The sequence below is a fragment of the Drosophila hydei genome, unplaced genomic scaffold, assembly GCF_003285905.1.
Source record: "Drosophila hydei strain 15085-1641.00,03,60 unplaced genomic scaffold, DhydRS2 tig00000060-arrow-pilon, whole genome shotgun sequence".
NCBI classification, from domain to species: Eukaryota; Metazoa; Arthropoda; class Insecta; order Diptera; family Drosophilidae; genus Drosophila; species Drosophila hydei.
In genome coordinates, this window is record NW_022045656.1 from 4,239,337 (window position 1) to 4,257,668 (window position 18,332).

The window sequence follows — 18,332 nt, forward strand, 5'->3', positions numbered from 1 at the left end:
CAATTTTATAGAAGATGCTAAATTGAAGGTCAGCCTTCATCTTCTTGCTTAACTGTCATGTATTAGTATTCATTTTGTTATTTAGATGTACAATTGTTTGAAATAAGAAATGTCATATCTAGTAAGTAACATGAAGTGTCGCTGTTAATAGCAGTTCAGCAAAATGTTAAGTTGCAGACACTGTTATCAATCAATCAGCTGTTTCATTTGCCACACAGTTCGCGGATCAATCGGATCGCGTAGAAATTAAACGAAAATCAAAATAATAACTATTAAATTCCAATAATCGCTTTGGCAAAAACGTAACGAAACGGAAATAAACGAAGTGAGCAAACGAGTGCAAGTGTGTCTTTTTGCAGCAAAGTGCAAAAGCATTAGTGAAAGCCAAGCAAGGGCCAGAAAGAGAAAAAGTGAAAATACAAGTTGATGCAATCGCAAAGTGCTGAACAGTAAACATAGTCACAGGGCGCGTATTTTACAAATATTCTTACAATTATTATTGGTAAGTAAATAGAATTAACAAAGTTAACAATATATATGTATAACGATATATTTATGCACTCAACAAGTTGGTCGCTCATGTTTCGATGTGTACACACTGGTCTTGCATTTTGGGCCATGTTTCGTGTAATTTCTTAACCTGGCTGGCATTTTACATTTTATTTGAATTATGTATTTTTTTATCTATTATTGCGTAGCGCTGCTACCAATGTCACCTGTTTTAATGCGCTCACTCTCTCACTCGCACTCACACATATACAAACACAGAGACGATCTGGCTGGTTTTTATCTTGTTGTTGTTGTCGTTTTTTTTGTGCCGTTAATACAGCAGCGTCGTCGCTGTCGTCGCTCTCTGCGTGTCTCTTTCGCACTCTCGCTTCCCTGTGTGTGTGCGTATGAATGTTCGTTTATATGCGATTGCGAATGTGTGTGTTCGTGTTGGTATGTGTGCGATTGTTTGTAGGTATTTTTATATGAATATTTCCGCCCCCGCCCCATTACCAAATGATAACACACAAAAACTGTGACAGGGTCCGGAGCTTAGAAACGACGGGGTCCGACGTGCCGGGTCTGGCCCATTGCCTATTTGCCATAATGGCCTTAATTCTTATGAAAATATTTAAATATGTGTACGCTATAGATACGCATGTATTTGTTATATTTTTCCACATAATTTCTAATCTAAATGTGCAAATATTGATTTTCTATGTGTGTCTGACAGTTTTCAACATGCTTTATCAATGGCCCTCATTGTTTTTTTTTTTACCATATTTCGGCGCTAACAGGTGCCAAAGTCGTATTCTGTCGATAATTGGGAACGTGACACGACACTTTGTTATAGTAAAAGCATTTGAGCTGCAACAATTATTTTGGGAGTATATAGTCTGGGAAAATTATGTTTTGAAGAGTATTTATATACTCTAACAAAACGGAAATTTGTTACGTGTCAACTAAAGTTTTATCGAAAAACGATTTAATAATAAAAATAAAAACCAGATTGTTTCCATTAGTGATAAATGTATGATATGGAACCCGCATGTTGATAAGATTTTGTTGTTCTTTAGATTACAGTAAATACTGATGCATAGTTAATCTATTAAATCTATAAATTTATCTATATAGACTTGACTGTTGACATTTAAAAAACACGAATTGGCTGAGTGGGTCTCAAACTGTGATCCTCATAAAAAGGTATGACTTCCCTATTGTATTGATACTTACATTTCTGCAATGTTCCATCTCTAAGGAATATTTTGTCCTTCGCTATGAAATTCATCGAATTGGTATGAAAGCTCTCATCCTTATTTAGTTTCAGCTTCTGTTCGGTTGCTATCGATATATCGCTGCTTTTGTGTTCATCGCGTTTTTTTACTGAGCCTCATCTTTTCATGTAGTGTAAGCTTTTATTTTTTTTACATTTAAGCAGAAAGCAGAGCGTTGCTTGTGTTGTTTTTTTCTCAGTTGACGTCTTTGTTTATATACGTCGTTGTAGCTGTAGTTGTTGTATCTGCTCTCGCGCTTTGCTCTTTGTTGCTGTTATTGCGGGAATTTCCCTGCATATTTCCCTACATACGTACATTTTTAAACTATATACATACGTACGTACGTATTATATTTAGTTCATAGTGTGATATGTGCGCGCAATGTTTGTAATTGGTGCGGTTCCATAAGCTCCACTTGGCCTATCACTATCGCAATATTTTATATATATATATATATATATATATGTATATGTAATTATATATTATACACATGCATGTGTATAATAATATAAAATTGTCGCCAAGCACGGTACTAAGAGCGTTTCCCAGGCTCGCGGCGATAAGCGGCAACCACACCTGCCAGAAATCCCTTCTCCCCGCCCCTGCTGATTGTCATTTATTTATTTTTTCACGCCCAAATGAGCAGCGTCTAAATATAACTGAAATTGACGTTGTTGTTGTTGTTGCTACTGTTGCCTTTGACTCCGCTTTGATTATTTGCTCATTTATGAGGAGCCAAAGAACCCAGATAGAAAAATCCCGAAAAAAATAAAATAAAAATTAAAAAATTCAAGACAACAAAAAAGTATTCATAAATAAATAAATAACCCGTATTAATGTCTGCATTATCGGGCCCAAGTAATGTCTCAGGCAAAAGCAGGACAGGCGAGTGGAACCACGTTTCTGCTGTCTTTTTTTCCAATTTGAAATTCGCGCTAATGACGTCAGTCAAGGCCTGACGTCTGCAGAAAATTCCGCAAAACGCCTCTTCAAATTATTGGCAAGCAGCACCCGCACAAAAACAACAACAAAAATTGAAGAAAGAAAAAGAATAAAAAAGGCAAAAAGAAAAGGAGAGAAATCACAAAATAGAAAATAGAAAACAGAAAATAGAATATAGAAAGAAAAAAATAAAATTATTCTCGTTCCATTTTTGCGCGTTGTTTCCATTTCATTTCATGTCTTTGCATTTGATTTATAATATTTCGTTAATACTTGTTCAATTTTCCTCAACGTATTTTTTCTCTCAAAGTGAAAGTTGTTTTCATGTTGTAGAGCAGAGTTATCTAGTAATATTCATTCTAGTTTTTCTACGCATTGCCTTCGGCCGATCCGATCCGTATGTTTTCTGTTTCAGAATTGAATGTCTCGCACATACAGCAGGGGGATACATTGTCATTTCCCCCCTCATTTTTGTTGTGTGCAAAGATTTTTTTGCTTCGTATTTATTTATTTATTTATAATCATTTTTCCTTTTCTGTTTTTTTTTTTTTTTTTTTTTTTTTGACAAGTCAGACACCGAGATTTCCGGTCAATGCATTGATACTTCAAATTGTTGGCCTTCAAAGACAAAAGCAGTACCGTAGGCTGCGAACCAATATCTACTGTAATGTAGATTACTTAATTGATAAAAATAAACGTGATATACTTTTGCTGATAGGGGAAACGTCAGTACATTTAACATTAAAGTTCAATTCAAAGGGTTTTTAACTATTCGAATGCTATTTTGATAAGCTATCAATAATATTTCTAGGTATTCCATGGAAACTGATAAATTGCAACATACAATTTAGCAGGAAAACTAACTTTGGTGATAGCATTTACATTCAATTTAGCAATGCGTTTAACACGAGTATTAATTTGTTGCATTTAATGTTTATAAACAAACTAATTAACACTACATAAAGAATTTCGTTTACAATTCTTTAAATTAAAATTAAAAAAAAAATTTGCATTAAATTTGCCAATAAATTTGTATTTGAATTATTTACTTACTGCGCTATTGACATTATCCGTAACATTTAGTTTACACTTAACCTTAGCCTGAACATAAAGTTCTAATTCATATATCTACTCAAAAGACTAATCCAAATGTTAACATTAACTGTCAGTTTACCATCTCCCCTTACATTAACCTTTAAATCTATATTGTTTCGTGATTTGAGATGAGAAAAACCCCCAAAGAATGCAACATGCTTGTAAACATCGGATGACCAACTTTAAAATCCGCTGATCGACTGCGCGGAAAACCCGAAAACACATTTTCTCATTCTTTTTTGCTCTTTCGCGTTTGTTTTTATTTTTATTTGTTTTCGATGTAAACCGTTCGAAAGGCACGCGAAGCGACGCCAACATTTTTTGCACAAAAGCATTTTAATGAATGGAAATTTTGTTCCGTCCAATTACAAGAGGATTCGTTCCGAACCGTACCGAGCCGCATCCACACATAAAACTTATATGTGTTGCCATAAATTTAATTACTTTGTAAACTTGTGCAAACTTATTTGTTGTTTTGTACTCTGAACACAAGTTTAATGCTTTTCGATTTTTGCGTGTGTCAAGACAAATAAAACACGCTGTTACCTGAGCATACAATACTGAATCTATAGAGTATATGAATATATGCATATACTTATTTGTGATATATACGAATACTCTCTGTTTTCTTCTATATACTAGCTGCACTTTTTGACGTCGATTTCCTTTCCCAGTTGACGACTCGTGCATATCTCGTATAATACACATCTGTATACACTTGTATGTGTATATGTATGTCCATATATATATCTATTGCAAGTATTGCTAGCTAATTGTGAAGGTCGTTTACGTCTGCAGTCGTCGTTCACATGTTTGTCTACGCTACACCCTCGCTATAAGTCACACGAAACTGGCAAACAAAACGAGAATAAGAGAATTAATTGAAATTAAACAAATTTTCATTAACAACCCCGCAATCCCCCTTTCACTCTTCTCAATCAAGATATGCCCAGTAGCCCCCAAAAAAATGTGTGCTGAAGATGTTATACACTATTAGGTAGGGTATACAAGAAGTATTGCTGTGAAAACTATATACCAAAAATAATATATTTTATTTATTGTAAAGCTCGTGGCTTTTTAATTTGAATTTACTTCTTTTAGGAAAGTTAAAGTTTCATAATTTCATAAGTAGGTAATTTAAAAAAAATTCTAGTTCAAAAAACTAGCAAATTTAAAGAGTATTTTAAGCATCTTATACTTTTCAACGATCAAAACTGTTTTGGCTTTGCCAATTGCGAAAATTAGTTTCATTGTGGCAAGGTCATTTATGCTTATAGTAAATTAATAAATATCCATATTTCAGTTAGCCAAATATGCTTAGAGATAGAGAGCCATGGGAGCTCGAAGTACACACAGAAAATATTTAGATATAATTCGCACTTTAAATCTAGGTAATTTCCAATTACTGAAGTATTCCTACTAGTGACTCTGATAGAGTGTTAACAACTTTTCGATACTGTATCTAATATAAGTACTATATATTTTTAAAGCTATGGATATATTTTAGTCGGGTACACGACTAATTTGCAGCTAGAACAACATTTTGCAAGTGATTTATTACAGACCTCCTCTCTATAATAACTCTTGAGAGAATTTCATCTAGTGTTTTGAGCTGAGATCATTAAGCTATTCAGTTGGATCACTCTTGATCTCCACTGCAGATATTTTGTAAATCGTGAACGAGCATTTTGCAGTCGATTATGCCCGACTAAATCGTACTAGTTGCCTTTTACTCTTGTTTTCTTTCTTTATTAATTGCTGCTTAATTTTTAATTTTCTCACCATCTTCTTAATGTCTTTTTTTTATCATATTTCGCTTATGGGGCGGACATTGAAATAAACAAATTCTGGAATATATATAGGTGTATATATGTTCGTATATGTGTAGAAACAAATTTTGTTGGCTGTTGTCTTCGGATAGATATAGAGAAATATAAATATTATTTATGTCTGTGGCTGGCCATTTTAATGGCGCCATGTTAAATGTGCCATATCCAAATTTAATGCCAATGCTTTATTATTAATACGTTTTTTGTGCATAAATGTTTGATTTTTATTGCTATAGTCGTATATTTTATGATAAATATGTATGTGTGTGTGTGTCGCAAAGTTTATTATTTGTTTTTATACTGGCTGTCAGTTGGTTTCTATGTTTCCAAAAGCTCAGGTGAGCCGAAATTCCCGAGCGAAAAGAGAAATGCGAGGGCAGTATAAATACTTTCACAGTTTTAATTTCTATTTAATCCTCGTGTTGATGTCAGCGATTAATTTTGTTCTTTCGGTCTATTAGATGCCAACGTAGCTATTAAATAGTTTTCTTTCAGCCAGACATGTTATTTTTTATTTTTAATGAATTTCATTCTTTAACAACTCTTTCACCTCAGCATATCATTTATTTTCTATTTTGTTCCTTTTGTCGTTGTTGTTGTTGCTTAGCTAGATTTCAGAAAAAATTTCATTCAATTATCGATGCTTTTGTGCAACACCCACACAAAAGTTTATTTTAAGAAATTTATAAGAAACAAGAAAGAAAGAGAGAAGACGAGAGAGAAAGAGAGAGAGAGAGAGAGAGAGAGAGAGTACGCGAAGGGGGAAAAATGCTATGCCAAATTGCTTGACTGTGTGCGTGTGTCAAAAATATTGAATGATTTAATTGATTCGTTTCACTTGATCTTAATATAAAGGCAACGCCAGATATACATATATAAATATATTTATATATTATATTGCCCGACTTAACAAGCTGATTAAAGGTTGATTTTGTGGCTATCCGATATATCACGCGATATTTTTAGTTGTTACATTACGCATACGTCACATGGTTCAGTTCAGAGCGCTGAAGAGGAAATTACAATTTCTTTTTGTTTTTTTTTTTTGTTATCTGCGGGCATTCGTTGGATGCAAAAAAAATATATACATAAATATTCTCTCACATAGGCATGCATGTGTGCTTGCGTGTGTGATATTTTTTTGGCTCTACTCTTTTCGAATATTTTTGAAATTGTTTTCAGTTAATCGCTGGCATTTGAAGCGTTCAAACGCGTCTGAAAACAAACAATTTTCGGTCAGGATTTGGTGTTGATAAGCGAACTTGTGCTGAATAATAATAATATACTTATTTGCCGTATAATTACTTATTAGAAGTGCGCCTGGAAACAGCTAGAAAATTTTTTAAAATTGTGAAATATCTTTATTAAAGTTTTCTAATATGCAATAAAAAGTGCACCTGCCCATTAAAAATATGGAGCTATATAGACTAATGGAAACTGTTTATTTTTATTTAATATGCAAAAAAAATATATGCAAATTATAAACAAATAAAGGAAACCAGAAAAAACTGAAAATAAATGTAAATGTGAAAGGAAAAGAACACAATAACAAATCGTTTTGCTGCAGTCAAAATATATAAAGTTAAAACTAAAACAATATATATGTACATAAATAAATAAAAAAGTAATAAAATATATATGTATACATATAGATATATTTGTTTAGACGAAGCTCAACAAAGGCCATTAAAAGATTTAGAAACGTCATCGATCAAATTAATAAGGAAAGAGACAGAAAACAGAGCTCGCATTTTCCGCGAATTTGCAGCTGTTGAACTGCATATCTTAAATAATAAATTATACTATTTAACTATTTTATCGAAATCAAAATGTAAGTCGATTAAAACGTATAATTTTCGCCAGCAGCTTTGAACTGGTTATGATAAATTGCCTTTCTTTGCCATACATCACTGGGCCAGTTATATATATATATATATCCATCTGTTTCGCTGTTTACGCTTTCTCTTTTTTATCTATAAATATGTATATTTATGTCATCCTTGACACTGTCCTATCAGCACGCGATACTGAGATTTAGCTAGTATGACTTCTATGTTTGCTCACTTAATATTATTATTTTTATTCGAGTTTTTTCTTGGCGATTTTTCCATATTATTTTTCTTTTAAAACCTGAGCAATTTTTTATGTCGCGTATTGTGTCATAAATATTTTTAAATTTCCTCTGTCATTTGTTTATTGTTTTCGGCGCTTAAGCAAATTGTTTGAAGCTCTTTGATTTTGTGATTTTTCTCGATTTTCCCGATTTTCGGATTTTCTTAATTTTTGCCAGGTTTTTTTTGCATTTGAACTTGCCGACTTAGTCGCCGTGCTAAATCGGGCCATGAACTAATTTTGCATTTCTCCCATTGTTTTCCATTGCTAATGCAATTAGCTAACTAACTCATGTCTTGATTGTATTTGCAGGTCTGCTACAGTGACAAATGATGGCCTAAAATGGCGGCCACACCACCAATACCGCCCGGAGCAAATAATTTCCAATTAAATGGCAATCCTCCGCAACAGCAACAAGAGCAACAGCAACAGCAACAGCAACAAGCAAACATCAGTAACAGCAGCAGCAATACGCCCACCATAGTGGAGGCACTGCAGCAACACTTTCAATTCAAGGCACTGCTCAACGCGGACGAGGATCAGCAACAACAAGAGCAGCAAAGGAATAACAGCAACATTTTCAGCAACAGCAACAGCAACAACAACAACATTAGCCGCAGCAGCAGCTATGAACAGCTGGAGGAGTCTGCTTGTAGGCCCAAAGCCAAGCTAAGCTGCCAGTGCACAAACATTAGTATTATGCATCTGTTTCACGAGATGAAGCAGGAGTTTCCCACGCTGCCCGATGCTTTGGTGACGCAATGCGTCAATGAGAATTGCCATCAGCGCGACAATTGTATACAGATGTTGAAGAAGGAGCTGGTGCTGCATCCCTCGCCCGTACAGTCATATCCCGCTAAGGTGGTGCAACAGCAGCAGCATTTGCAGCAACAGCAGCGCCAAGCCAGGCCACCGACGCCTTTGAAGCCTTCGCGGGCTGCACCCACCCAACCACCGGTTGGTGTTGAAACGCCGCCAGGCACGCCCATTGCTCGTACACGACCCACCACGTTGAATTTGCCGCGTCAGCTAAACGCACAGCTGCAGCAGAAGATACAACAGCGACAGCAGCAGCAGCAGCAACAGCAGCAACAACAGCAGCCGCAGCGACAACAGCTGACGCCTAGCGCGCAGTACAAGCCGCTGCGTCGCGCCCCGCCGCTGCCACCGTTGCCGCCGAAGCCGTTGGCAGTTGCTTCGAGCAGCTGCTCCAATGATTCCTCCTGTCTCACCAGCCCCCTCAGCTCTAGCGAGTCGGAGCTGTCGCTCAATGTTTCCTTATCATCGCCAACGACGGCGTCGGTCGCTGCTGCGGCGACGACGTCAGCTGCGCAGTCAGCGGTGCCAGCTACTGCGCAGTTACGCTCGCCTGTGCGACATCGTTCAGTCATCACGCTGCAGCCGGAGCCGCCGTATGCGCGCGAATTTCTTAGCAACGCGGTTAATGCAATTTCGCCTTCGCCAGCACCCACGCCCCCATCGCCCACATCCGGTGGCAGCACTCCGAGCGGTCGCAAAAGCTTCACCTCACTCAATCTCACGCTGCGCCAGCCGCAGATCAGCAGCAACGGTGCGGCGCCCTCGACGATCGACATTACGGCTGGACCGGCGGCTAGTGGGAACGGCAGCAGCGGCATCACCTACTCGAGCAGCAGCTTTGATGCACGTCGCGGCACCCACAAGAATTTCCAGTTAACCGTAACGGACGAGGGCAGCGTCTTCAGCGCAGGCTGTGTGCGTCCCCAGGTGCCGCTCTATGCGCCCTGCCCGCCGCCCCCAACCACACCACCATCCCAGCCAGGAGTGCTGGTCACCGATGGAGCAACGCCAACAGCACGACAGCAACAGCAACTGCAACTCCAGCTACAGGATCAGGCCGTAGCAGCAGCTGCAATCGCAACTGCCGAGATGCCTGAAATATTTCCATATCCCACACAGGCGCAGAATCATGTTGTCGCCTCCAACTACAACAACAATCATCTGCTTAACAGCAACAATAGCAGCGACAACAGCCCCAGCGTCACGCACATGCCCCTCTACGAGGGTGTTGTGCCGGAATCGGATCGAGAAGGTGAGTTCGAAGATAAAGAAAGATGAGCTCACGACATCAGACAGTGTTATCTACGAAGCAATTAATCGCACAGATTAGCTCTGATAGACGAGCAAGTGTAGAACTATTTTTAATCAAACTCAGCATTTTTCAGTAGCCAATCAATTAAAATTTGATATAATTTTCGATTGCTTAGACACTCAAAGCTGACCTCTAAAAACTAATGCTTAAATGAATGTAGCTGATATGCATTTATAGATAATGATATATAAATCAAAGTTAGATATATTTCTAATTAATCAAAAAAAAAAATGATTGATATGCGAAGCTGGTGCTAAGAGTGAAGAACGCAAGGAAATCATCTTTAAAGGGAGCTGTAGAAGTACTTATATATTCTAAATATATTCTAAACTTAATATAATAATTAATATAATAATGTAAAATATTTCTGTTCGATTTCCAGAATAGTAAAACTTTGGATTTGTTTTTAGCTTATGAAGATTCATTTAACATTATCCATTTAACATAATTAATTTTTTGTGTAAGCATGGCTTCAATATTAAACATGATCGGCGAACAACCCAAAGTAATTTAGATACTAAATTATTTTTAGAATTTCACATGTTTCGCAAGTCTAAAATCGCATTCGTTATCTGCGGCGCAATTTTGGTTTCAGTGCCCGTTTCTCCATACGTTATTTATAGGGGGTTTTTTTTTACTTGTTGTTGTCAATATTCTGTATAATAGGTCTAATCGCGGCAGCCCTTATCAGGCAATTCTGTTTACAGTTGATAACAAATTGAATTACGCCCCGAATGTTGCGAACAATGTTACGAAATGTGAAACTCTTTAACTAATATTTGCCGTACATAATCACACGAAAATATATGAGCACACGACTTAAGACGACACAGTCTTGATGTTAGTTCAATAATTACATTATCAGAAATGAAATAGTAGAGATCGATATCTATCGATTGTAGACAAAATGTGCTCGAACATGAAAAAGTAGAGATCAATATTTGTAACTTATTCAGGGCATATATATATCAAGAAATACATCAGATCACCATTTACTATATCTGGTTGTCATAAAGGCCTTTAAGTTGCCTAATCACCTGTTTCTATTCACACAAATCGATATTTATCTGTGTTGAATACAAGTCTGAAGCTATCAAAAATGATTTGATATATCTACCTTTAAGCATCTATGCAATCAGAGCAATGCGACAGTTAAGCCACGCCATGAATCCCAATTTAATTATATAAATATTTGCTAAACTGCCATAAGTTATCTGTTACGAAAAGCAGGGATATACTAGATTGGTATTCCAATTTCCGCCAAGCATACGGGTTAGATTAGTGCTCATATGTACATAACTAGCTTTCTTGGTTTGATATAAGAATAATTGGGCTTATCATTCGTTTGTTATATTCTAGCCAAATTTCGACTGGTTTGATGCTGCTAAATTTTTTCGAAATTTTCCACTCATTTGAAATGTTCTACAATATAAAGCTGCTAATTTTATATATTATTTTTTAATTCATTTTCTACATATAAATAATATCAGCTAGCTTAACTGCCACGAAGATAAAATATAAATCTTAATAATAATCCGAATAATCTTTTCATGCATTTTTCAATTATCATTTTCCTTTTCGATTGTCCAACCTTCTCGAATATGCAGATAGCTTACCTATATAAACAATTTACCTAGGTGTATATATATACAATAATATATGAAATGTAACGCCCACGCTTCGATTTCGTTGTGTATATAGATTGAGTCGGACACATTATTTTCTGTAGAAATGTCTCTTGTCTGTACATTTGCCATTCTATTTCGTTTTGTTTCATTCCATTTCGTTTGGTTTCGATTCCGTTTATCTCGAACAATGTGCCGCCACCAGCTGCGCATCTGCCGGTCTTCGACTTAGTCCCCCGTCTCCGTTCCACATTTTATTTTTACAATGATTACGCTCTCGCTCTCTCTCGTTCTATCGCGCTCTCATATTATTTTCTGCAATGTATTTGTTGTTGCTGCGACTCGTTCAAGTTCAGGGCGAAAATGCGAAGAAGACGTCGGCAACAACTTAGTCTGATTCCGAATACGTATTCGAGTCCGAATTCTAATTGGATCGTATTTGATGTTCCACTTGACACATTAAGCATACGCAGAGTACGCATAAGTGCTTTTGATGTAATATTGAATTCGATCGATTATAATAAATAAAATTAAATTGTCACGAAGTTCTCTGAAAACATGCATATATGTATATATATAGAAGCACTTAACGCATTTGCTTTTAGCGAAGCCTTTAAATGGCGACAGTCAATCAAATTAAAACAACACTTTTTACGCTTTTACTTGTGGGAAAAATCTTGGAATTCTTCTTATCCATTAGCTAATTAATTTATCAATTAAAATGTCTACACAGCACAAAGCACAACCAAATGACGTACAACAGCATTTTCATTTGCTTTCTTTGAATATGTATATGTATATGTTCATTATGTCAGCTTGATCCTCCTTTGGCCTATTGCCCTGTTTGCTATTTCCGCTAGAAATCTATCAAAATGTCTAAAAATATTTGTCTGCTTTTATTTAATTTTATTTAAACTGTTTGCTTTTTTCATATTTTTTTTTTTAGTTTGTTAAAATCAAATTCAAAAATCGTTTCAAATCGGGCGTTGCGCTGCTTATTTTCAGTCAAAAATAAATTATTATTAGATTGATTTCTTGGGTGTTTGCGCATTTTGACTAAATTTAAATTTGTTTATGAACTTTTAGCGAGCGCAAAAATGCGCGCCTTTATTTTTAGCAACAAACAGAGTAATAAAATGTGAGCTATAGAGCCATAAATATACCTACTGTATATATATATATATATATAAATATATATATATATGAGTGCAAATATACATATGATTGTATATAGATAAATATAATTTATATATATGCTTAATATATATTTAGGTAATTAACTCAACTTACTGATCGATATATCCTCATCTTATTTGCAGCGCATTCAGCGACCATTGAGCGCCAAAAGCTGCGACGCGACAAGCTGGCCAATGCGTTGCGTGAGAATAAGAAGCGTCTGCTTATGCTGGAACAGGAGATCAACATTTTGACCGAACCGGTGCCAGTGGGCGAATCTGAAAGACTGGATAGAGATATCAAGAAACTGACTGAGGATTGTCAACGGCTACTCAATGGTATTGATAACGGTTTTATCGATTAGAAGTGATTGGAAATAACAGTTGCTTTATTTCACAGATCCTCAGCTGAATGGCAATGCAGCCGCGCCAAATTCCATGAATCGTCAACTCTCGGCGCCCTCAGGCTCACACCAGCAGCAGCAGCAGCAATTTCCTAGACAGCGTGTTGCTCCTGGTAGTGCTCGGGCTCAGGTGCCGCCCAATTCGTTGCGGCTGCACTCGGTGCCCGCGGCGCAGACTCAGTCTCATCTAGATTTTATGCAGCAGCACAGCAGTGCGCCCAACTCGGCGTGTTTGACACCGCAGCAACAGCAGCAGCTGCAAATGGAGATGGAGCCGCCGCCCACCTATGCGCAATACTATCAGTTTCAACAATTTCTGCAACAGCAGCGAGCAGCTGCAGCTGCAGCAGCAGCAGCAGCGGCGACAGCAGCTGCACCACCAGCATCACCTGCAAGAACAGTTTCCCAGCCACGCGCCAGTCAAGAGGAGGAGGAGGAGTCCCTGTCCGAATCGGAGGTGGACGAAGGCGAGGAGCCACTGGATATGTGGGCCTGCAACTTGTGTACATTCCGCAATCATCCGCAATTGAATATATGCGAAGCCTGTGAAAATGTTAGGATCCAGCCGGGTATGATACGCATTGTGCCTAACTCTGCTGAAAACGCCACAGCCACGGCCACGGCCACGCCCACAACAACAAATGCAGCCAGCGCTGGGCTAGAGGCCGATGCTAATCGCCAGCAGCCATACGCTTTGCACACGTGACAGATTGCTCGTTTTTGATCATTTGATTGTTCGCTGGCTTGCCTGCTTATATCATTTATAAGTGTACTAATTGTCAAGCTACGTTGTTCTTTGTATCAATGCAAAGTTCTCTTAACATGCATGGGTTGCGCACGTTGTCTGCATGTTGGCAACTTTGAAACTGTGATAGCATATATATTTTAAATTAGTTTCCAGCTAAGCAAATTAAATAAAGTCATGGCACGCATGCAGCCTCTATAAATACACTAAAAAAAGTAAAATAATTTAAAAACAAGCGAAACTTTTGCTCATCAGAAAGACACGACAAAGCTAAATACGAAACATATAAATAAAAACCACAAATAACAGGTTACATTATTAAACCGCAACTTATAATATCCATAAACAATTCAGTTTATGTTTTATTAATATTTATGTCAAATGCATATGCCTCATTACCTGTTTTATTGTTAGCGTCTGTATTACTAAGCAAACAAAGTTTATTATTATTTTAAGCAGCTTGCATAAATAAAGAAGTTATTATTTAAATATTTACACAATTTGTTGTTGTTGTTGTTGATGTCGCTCCGCTCACACGTCACCTAAATTTATATTAATTGCAACTCTTTTCTTGCAGCGCCGATTCATAATCGAGAGGACATACATATAACGCTCTCGCCCGGCGAAAATCGTAAGCATTTTATAATGTCAAGTAGTAGCCTGGTACTTAACATAGCTTTGCTCCATTCCAGGTATTATACACTCTTGGATTCTTTCGTGACAATCGGCGAAACTCTAACAATGAAAACTAGACAACACACTTAATTTACTTATTTATTAAACATATTTATTTGGCTTTTTTGTATCATATTAATGTATATATTTAATGCATACGCTGCTGGCAGCGTTTACTACAGTAATGTATTTTTTATGCTATTTGTTGATATTCTGGCTTAAGAATCGAAGACTCGGTAGAACAACTGTATATAAAAAACTAGTAAATTTAATACGTAATTATGTACATTTTGTCAATATAATATATTAGGTTTTCTACAAGGAATACAGCAAAAATCGAATATGCAAACATTTTTGTAAGCTTTGCTACAAAAATATGTTTTAACTTACGAAATTAAAGTGCGAATGAGAAAAATACAAATTTACTGTTTTATTTCAAACTAAAATCAATCGGGGAAAACACAAACGCCCACACTATCGATAGATTTTATTTCGATAGTTAGTAATCGGAGTATCTGAGTATCCGTTAACCTCATGCAACAGGCAACAAAAACGAAAGCAAAATTTGTGGCGCATATTTGTGTAAAAGCAAAATAAATTCTACGATAGATGTGGCTCTGCTTCTGCAGTCACAGAAGAACGCACAATTATTAAAGTATATAGACTTTCACAAACTTAAAATTGAAAACAAAAATTCGTTTCTATGAAGCACCAGCGACTGATAAGAGCTGTTGCGATAGCTAGGTAGAGATGTGTAATACCAAGTAACCGGCTACTATCGCTGAACTCAATGCAACAGACGGATTGACACTGATTACCTTTAACAAAAAGTGCAAGGAAAAGTTGGGGTGCATATTTGTGAAAGAGTTAAAAGTTATTTCTACGATAAACGTAGCTGTGCTTCAATTGTCGAACTAGAATCTGAAAAGTTGAAGATGAACGACGTGGACAATTTTTTCACAAATGGTCCGCGCATTCCTCGCAAAAGTGTCAATTTTCAGCAGGTACTGCCTAAAACGTATTATTTTCTGGACAATGAGGCCTACACCGAGGACCACATTCTGGTTAAAAAGCTGTATATGTTTCATGTGGCGCCAGCGGTAAGTAATAAGAACAAATATTATCGAAACATCAATGCACACATACGACTGGTTTAGCTATCAGTGAAACACCTGAAAGAGTATTTCATGACGTTCGGAAAAGTGAAGCATTTGGATCTGCACACTAATCTCCAAACTAGCAGCGGTTCCGGCTCGAAGGTCTCCGCTGAGAAGCTAAAAACAAAATGCGGCGTTATTGTCTTCGACGATGCTCAATGTGCTGCTAAGTGCGTATCTCCATATACTAATTATTATTTATTATTAAAGTCTCTGATCTGGCAGGGCCTTGCGTCGCAAAGTACACTATGTGAAGAACGCTCGACTCTCGGTAGTGCCCAGCGACAGCTGGCATCAGCCGGATGTTTATGACAAAGATTGCAACAAGCCAGGGTCAGCTGATGGAGATGAACCGCTGGCTGCCATATTGAATCTCAACGATCATTGCTTAGATCACATATTTCGACTATTGCCGCGGCCTGACCGCATTCACTTTGCTCGCGTTTGTCTTCGTTTCCGAGAGATTTATATTCAAGCAGCGCCAGCACTGGATAAGTCAATCACATTTGAGGAGTTTGCTGACTTGACCATGTGGGATGTGCGTGATTTTTTTATGTTGTCCGGTAGCCATGTAAAGGAGATGGTAGGCGTTATACCGCAGCGCCATATCAAGCGTCTGGCGGAATATTTGGGCAGCAACTGCATAAATTTGACTACTCTAAAAATTTCGGCCAATAAGTTGCCCCTGAACATCATGGAAAAGATATTTGCAAAACTAGATAAGCTGCAGATCCTACAATTACGCGGCTGCGATTTAAGAAATGATGCGCTTCTCGCGCTAAAAAATTTACCAGAGCTAAAGGTTCTCGATCTATCGAACAATAACCGATTGACCGGTCAGAATATGAATCGTTTGCCACCTACCATTGAATCGCTTACTTTAACTAGGTGCACCAGCGTGCAAGCGAAGCTGTTGATCAAGGCTTTGAAAACGTTGACACAGCTGAAGGAGCTACACTTGAAGGGGATTTATGCAATAGGCTCGGCATTTAAGCAGCTGGTCGAAAGCCAGCGATTTCACACACTGGAGGCGATGACAATTACCAATAGCTCTGGCTTTCTCATGGGCAATAGCTATGAGTATATTGCCAAACTGCCAAGTCTCAAGAAAGTTATTGTGTACAGCCACGATAGCGACACCCTTCTAAGTCCCGAGCTGCTGTCCTGGCTGGTAGAGCACAAAGCGGAGCAACTGGAACATTTTGAGACACGTGGGATGAATTGTTTGAATGGATCGATGATGGCACAAATCGGCAAGCTAATTGGGTTGCGCACGCTTGCAATACCAGGAAATAATATAGTCGGGGCTCGAGAGATGGAGGCTCTGTGCACACTGCAACAGCTGGAGGAGATCAATCTGAAGTATTGTGACAATATTACCGATCAATCCGTGCTTCATTTGGTACTGTCTTGCCCCAAGTTACGCGTTTTGCGTCTAGATAATTGCCGGCAGCTCTCGGAAAAGCTCTTATCTGATATTGTATTCAAGATACGCTTGCAAATACAGCAAAAGGAAACGGAACGGCCGTTGCCAATCAAGATTTTATTATACGGCTGCAACATAAGTCAGCTGAGCCTAAAAATAGAAGAAATGGCGGGCAAGGACATTATAAGTGTGCCATACGAGCCGCCACCAACAGCAGATCTCCACTTCTTCGACTCGGCCGAGATGTTGATCTTCGACGACGAGGTATGCTTTGGATCGGATGACATATATGATGTATTTAGCGATCATGATTACGAAGATAATGAAGACTTCGATAATGATGAAGATTATGAAGACTACGATGGCTTCGATGATGGTTACGATATCGTTGAGATGGACATATCGGATGTGGAAGATTACTGGGATTAGTAAGCGAACATAATATATATAATATATATTTTAATCTAATACTTTCTCCCGACTTTTTTGCAGATATACGAGGTGCTGTTATTTGTGAATTCATTTCGCATTTTCTTTTGCCAAACGATGCTTACGATTATGTTACTAAATATAGAAATGGTTATGTACCAGTGAAACAACTGAAATTTCGTTATTTTATTTGTTTGTTTTTTAATTTATAATCATTTAATTATAGTTAAATACATTTTTTTGCATAGTTTATGGTGTGCTTTGTATTTGCTTAAAACCCATTTTCTAAACGCATTGAAAACCTAAAAATCGTTGTTTTTCCATTTCCTTTTGCATTTGCATTTTAATTTATTTTTTATTTTATTGTACGCTTATTATTTTATTATGTCATTTTGATTAAGTGCCAAATGCGGCTTGGCGTGGCTTGGCTTAGCTTGGTGTCTTGGGTACTTCTTAAACATTTAATTGACTTGAAAGGGCGGGAAATTGCACCGAAAATTTAACAAAGAAAGAATAAAAGTTAAATGTGTGTTTAACCTAAGATAAATTATCAACTTTCGAATATATAGCAGTATTAACAATTCCATAAATACAGATATTTAGATATAGATTTACATATATATATATATAAATGTGTTTAAAGCACAGTTTAAATGTAACTAACGAATAAACAACTATCAAAATAACATAAAATACATATAATACTTTGTTCAATGTGAGATTGAAAAGCTTAATAATATTAATAATATTAGTAAAAGGCTTCATTATGTTCACGTTTAGCAACAATAATAAATGTTTGCAAATTTTCTTTTAACATGTTCCTC

At 37.1% G+C, this 18,332-nt stretch overlaps 2 protein-coding genes across 2 annotated transcripts; both read left to right on the plus strand.

Moving 5' to 3' along the window:
- The first annotated feature begins 182 nt into the window (after positions 1–182).
- On the plus strand, positions 183–14,599 carry LOC111594609 (AF4/FMR2 family member 4). Its single transcript, XM_023307989.2, is given in 8 exon segments — positions 183–502; positions 8,054–9,812; positions 12,817–13,011; positions 13,073–13,407; positions 13,409–13,477; positions 13,480–13,645; positions 14,399–14,452; positions 14,514–14,599. Coding segments are annotated over 7 exon segments (2,577 nt in total). The 5' UTR covers positions 183–502; positions 8,054–8,083; the 3' UTR covers positions 14,543–14,599.
- A 272-nt stretch (positions 14,600–14,871) lies between these two features.
- On the plus strand, positions 14,872–18,153 carry LOC111594613 (F-box/LRR-repeat protein 7-like). The gene is made up of 4 exons (XM_023308003.2): positions 14,872–15,596; positions 15,654–15,823; positions 15,879–17,507; positions 17,572–18,153. Coding segments are annotated over exons 1-4 (1,965 nt in total). The 5' UTR covers positions 14,872–15,431; the 3' UTR covers positions 17,573–18,153.
- The last annotated feature ends 179 nt before the right edge of the window (positions 18,154–18,332 follow it).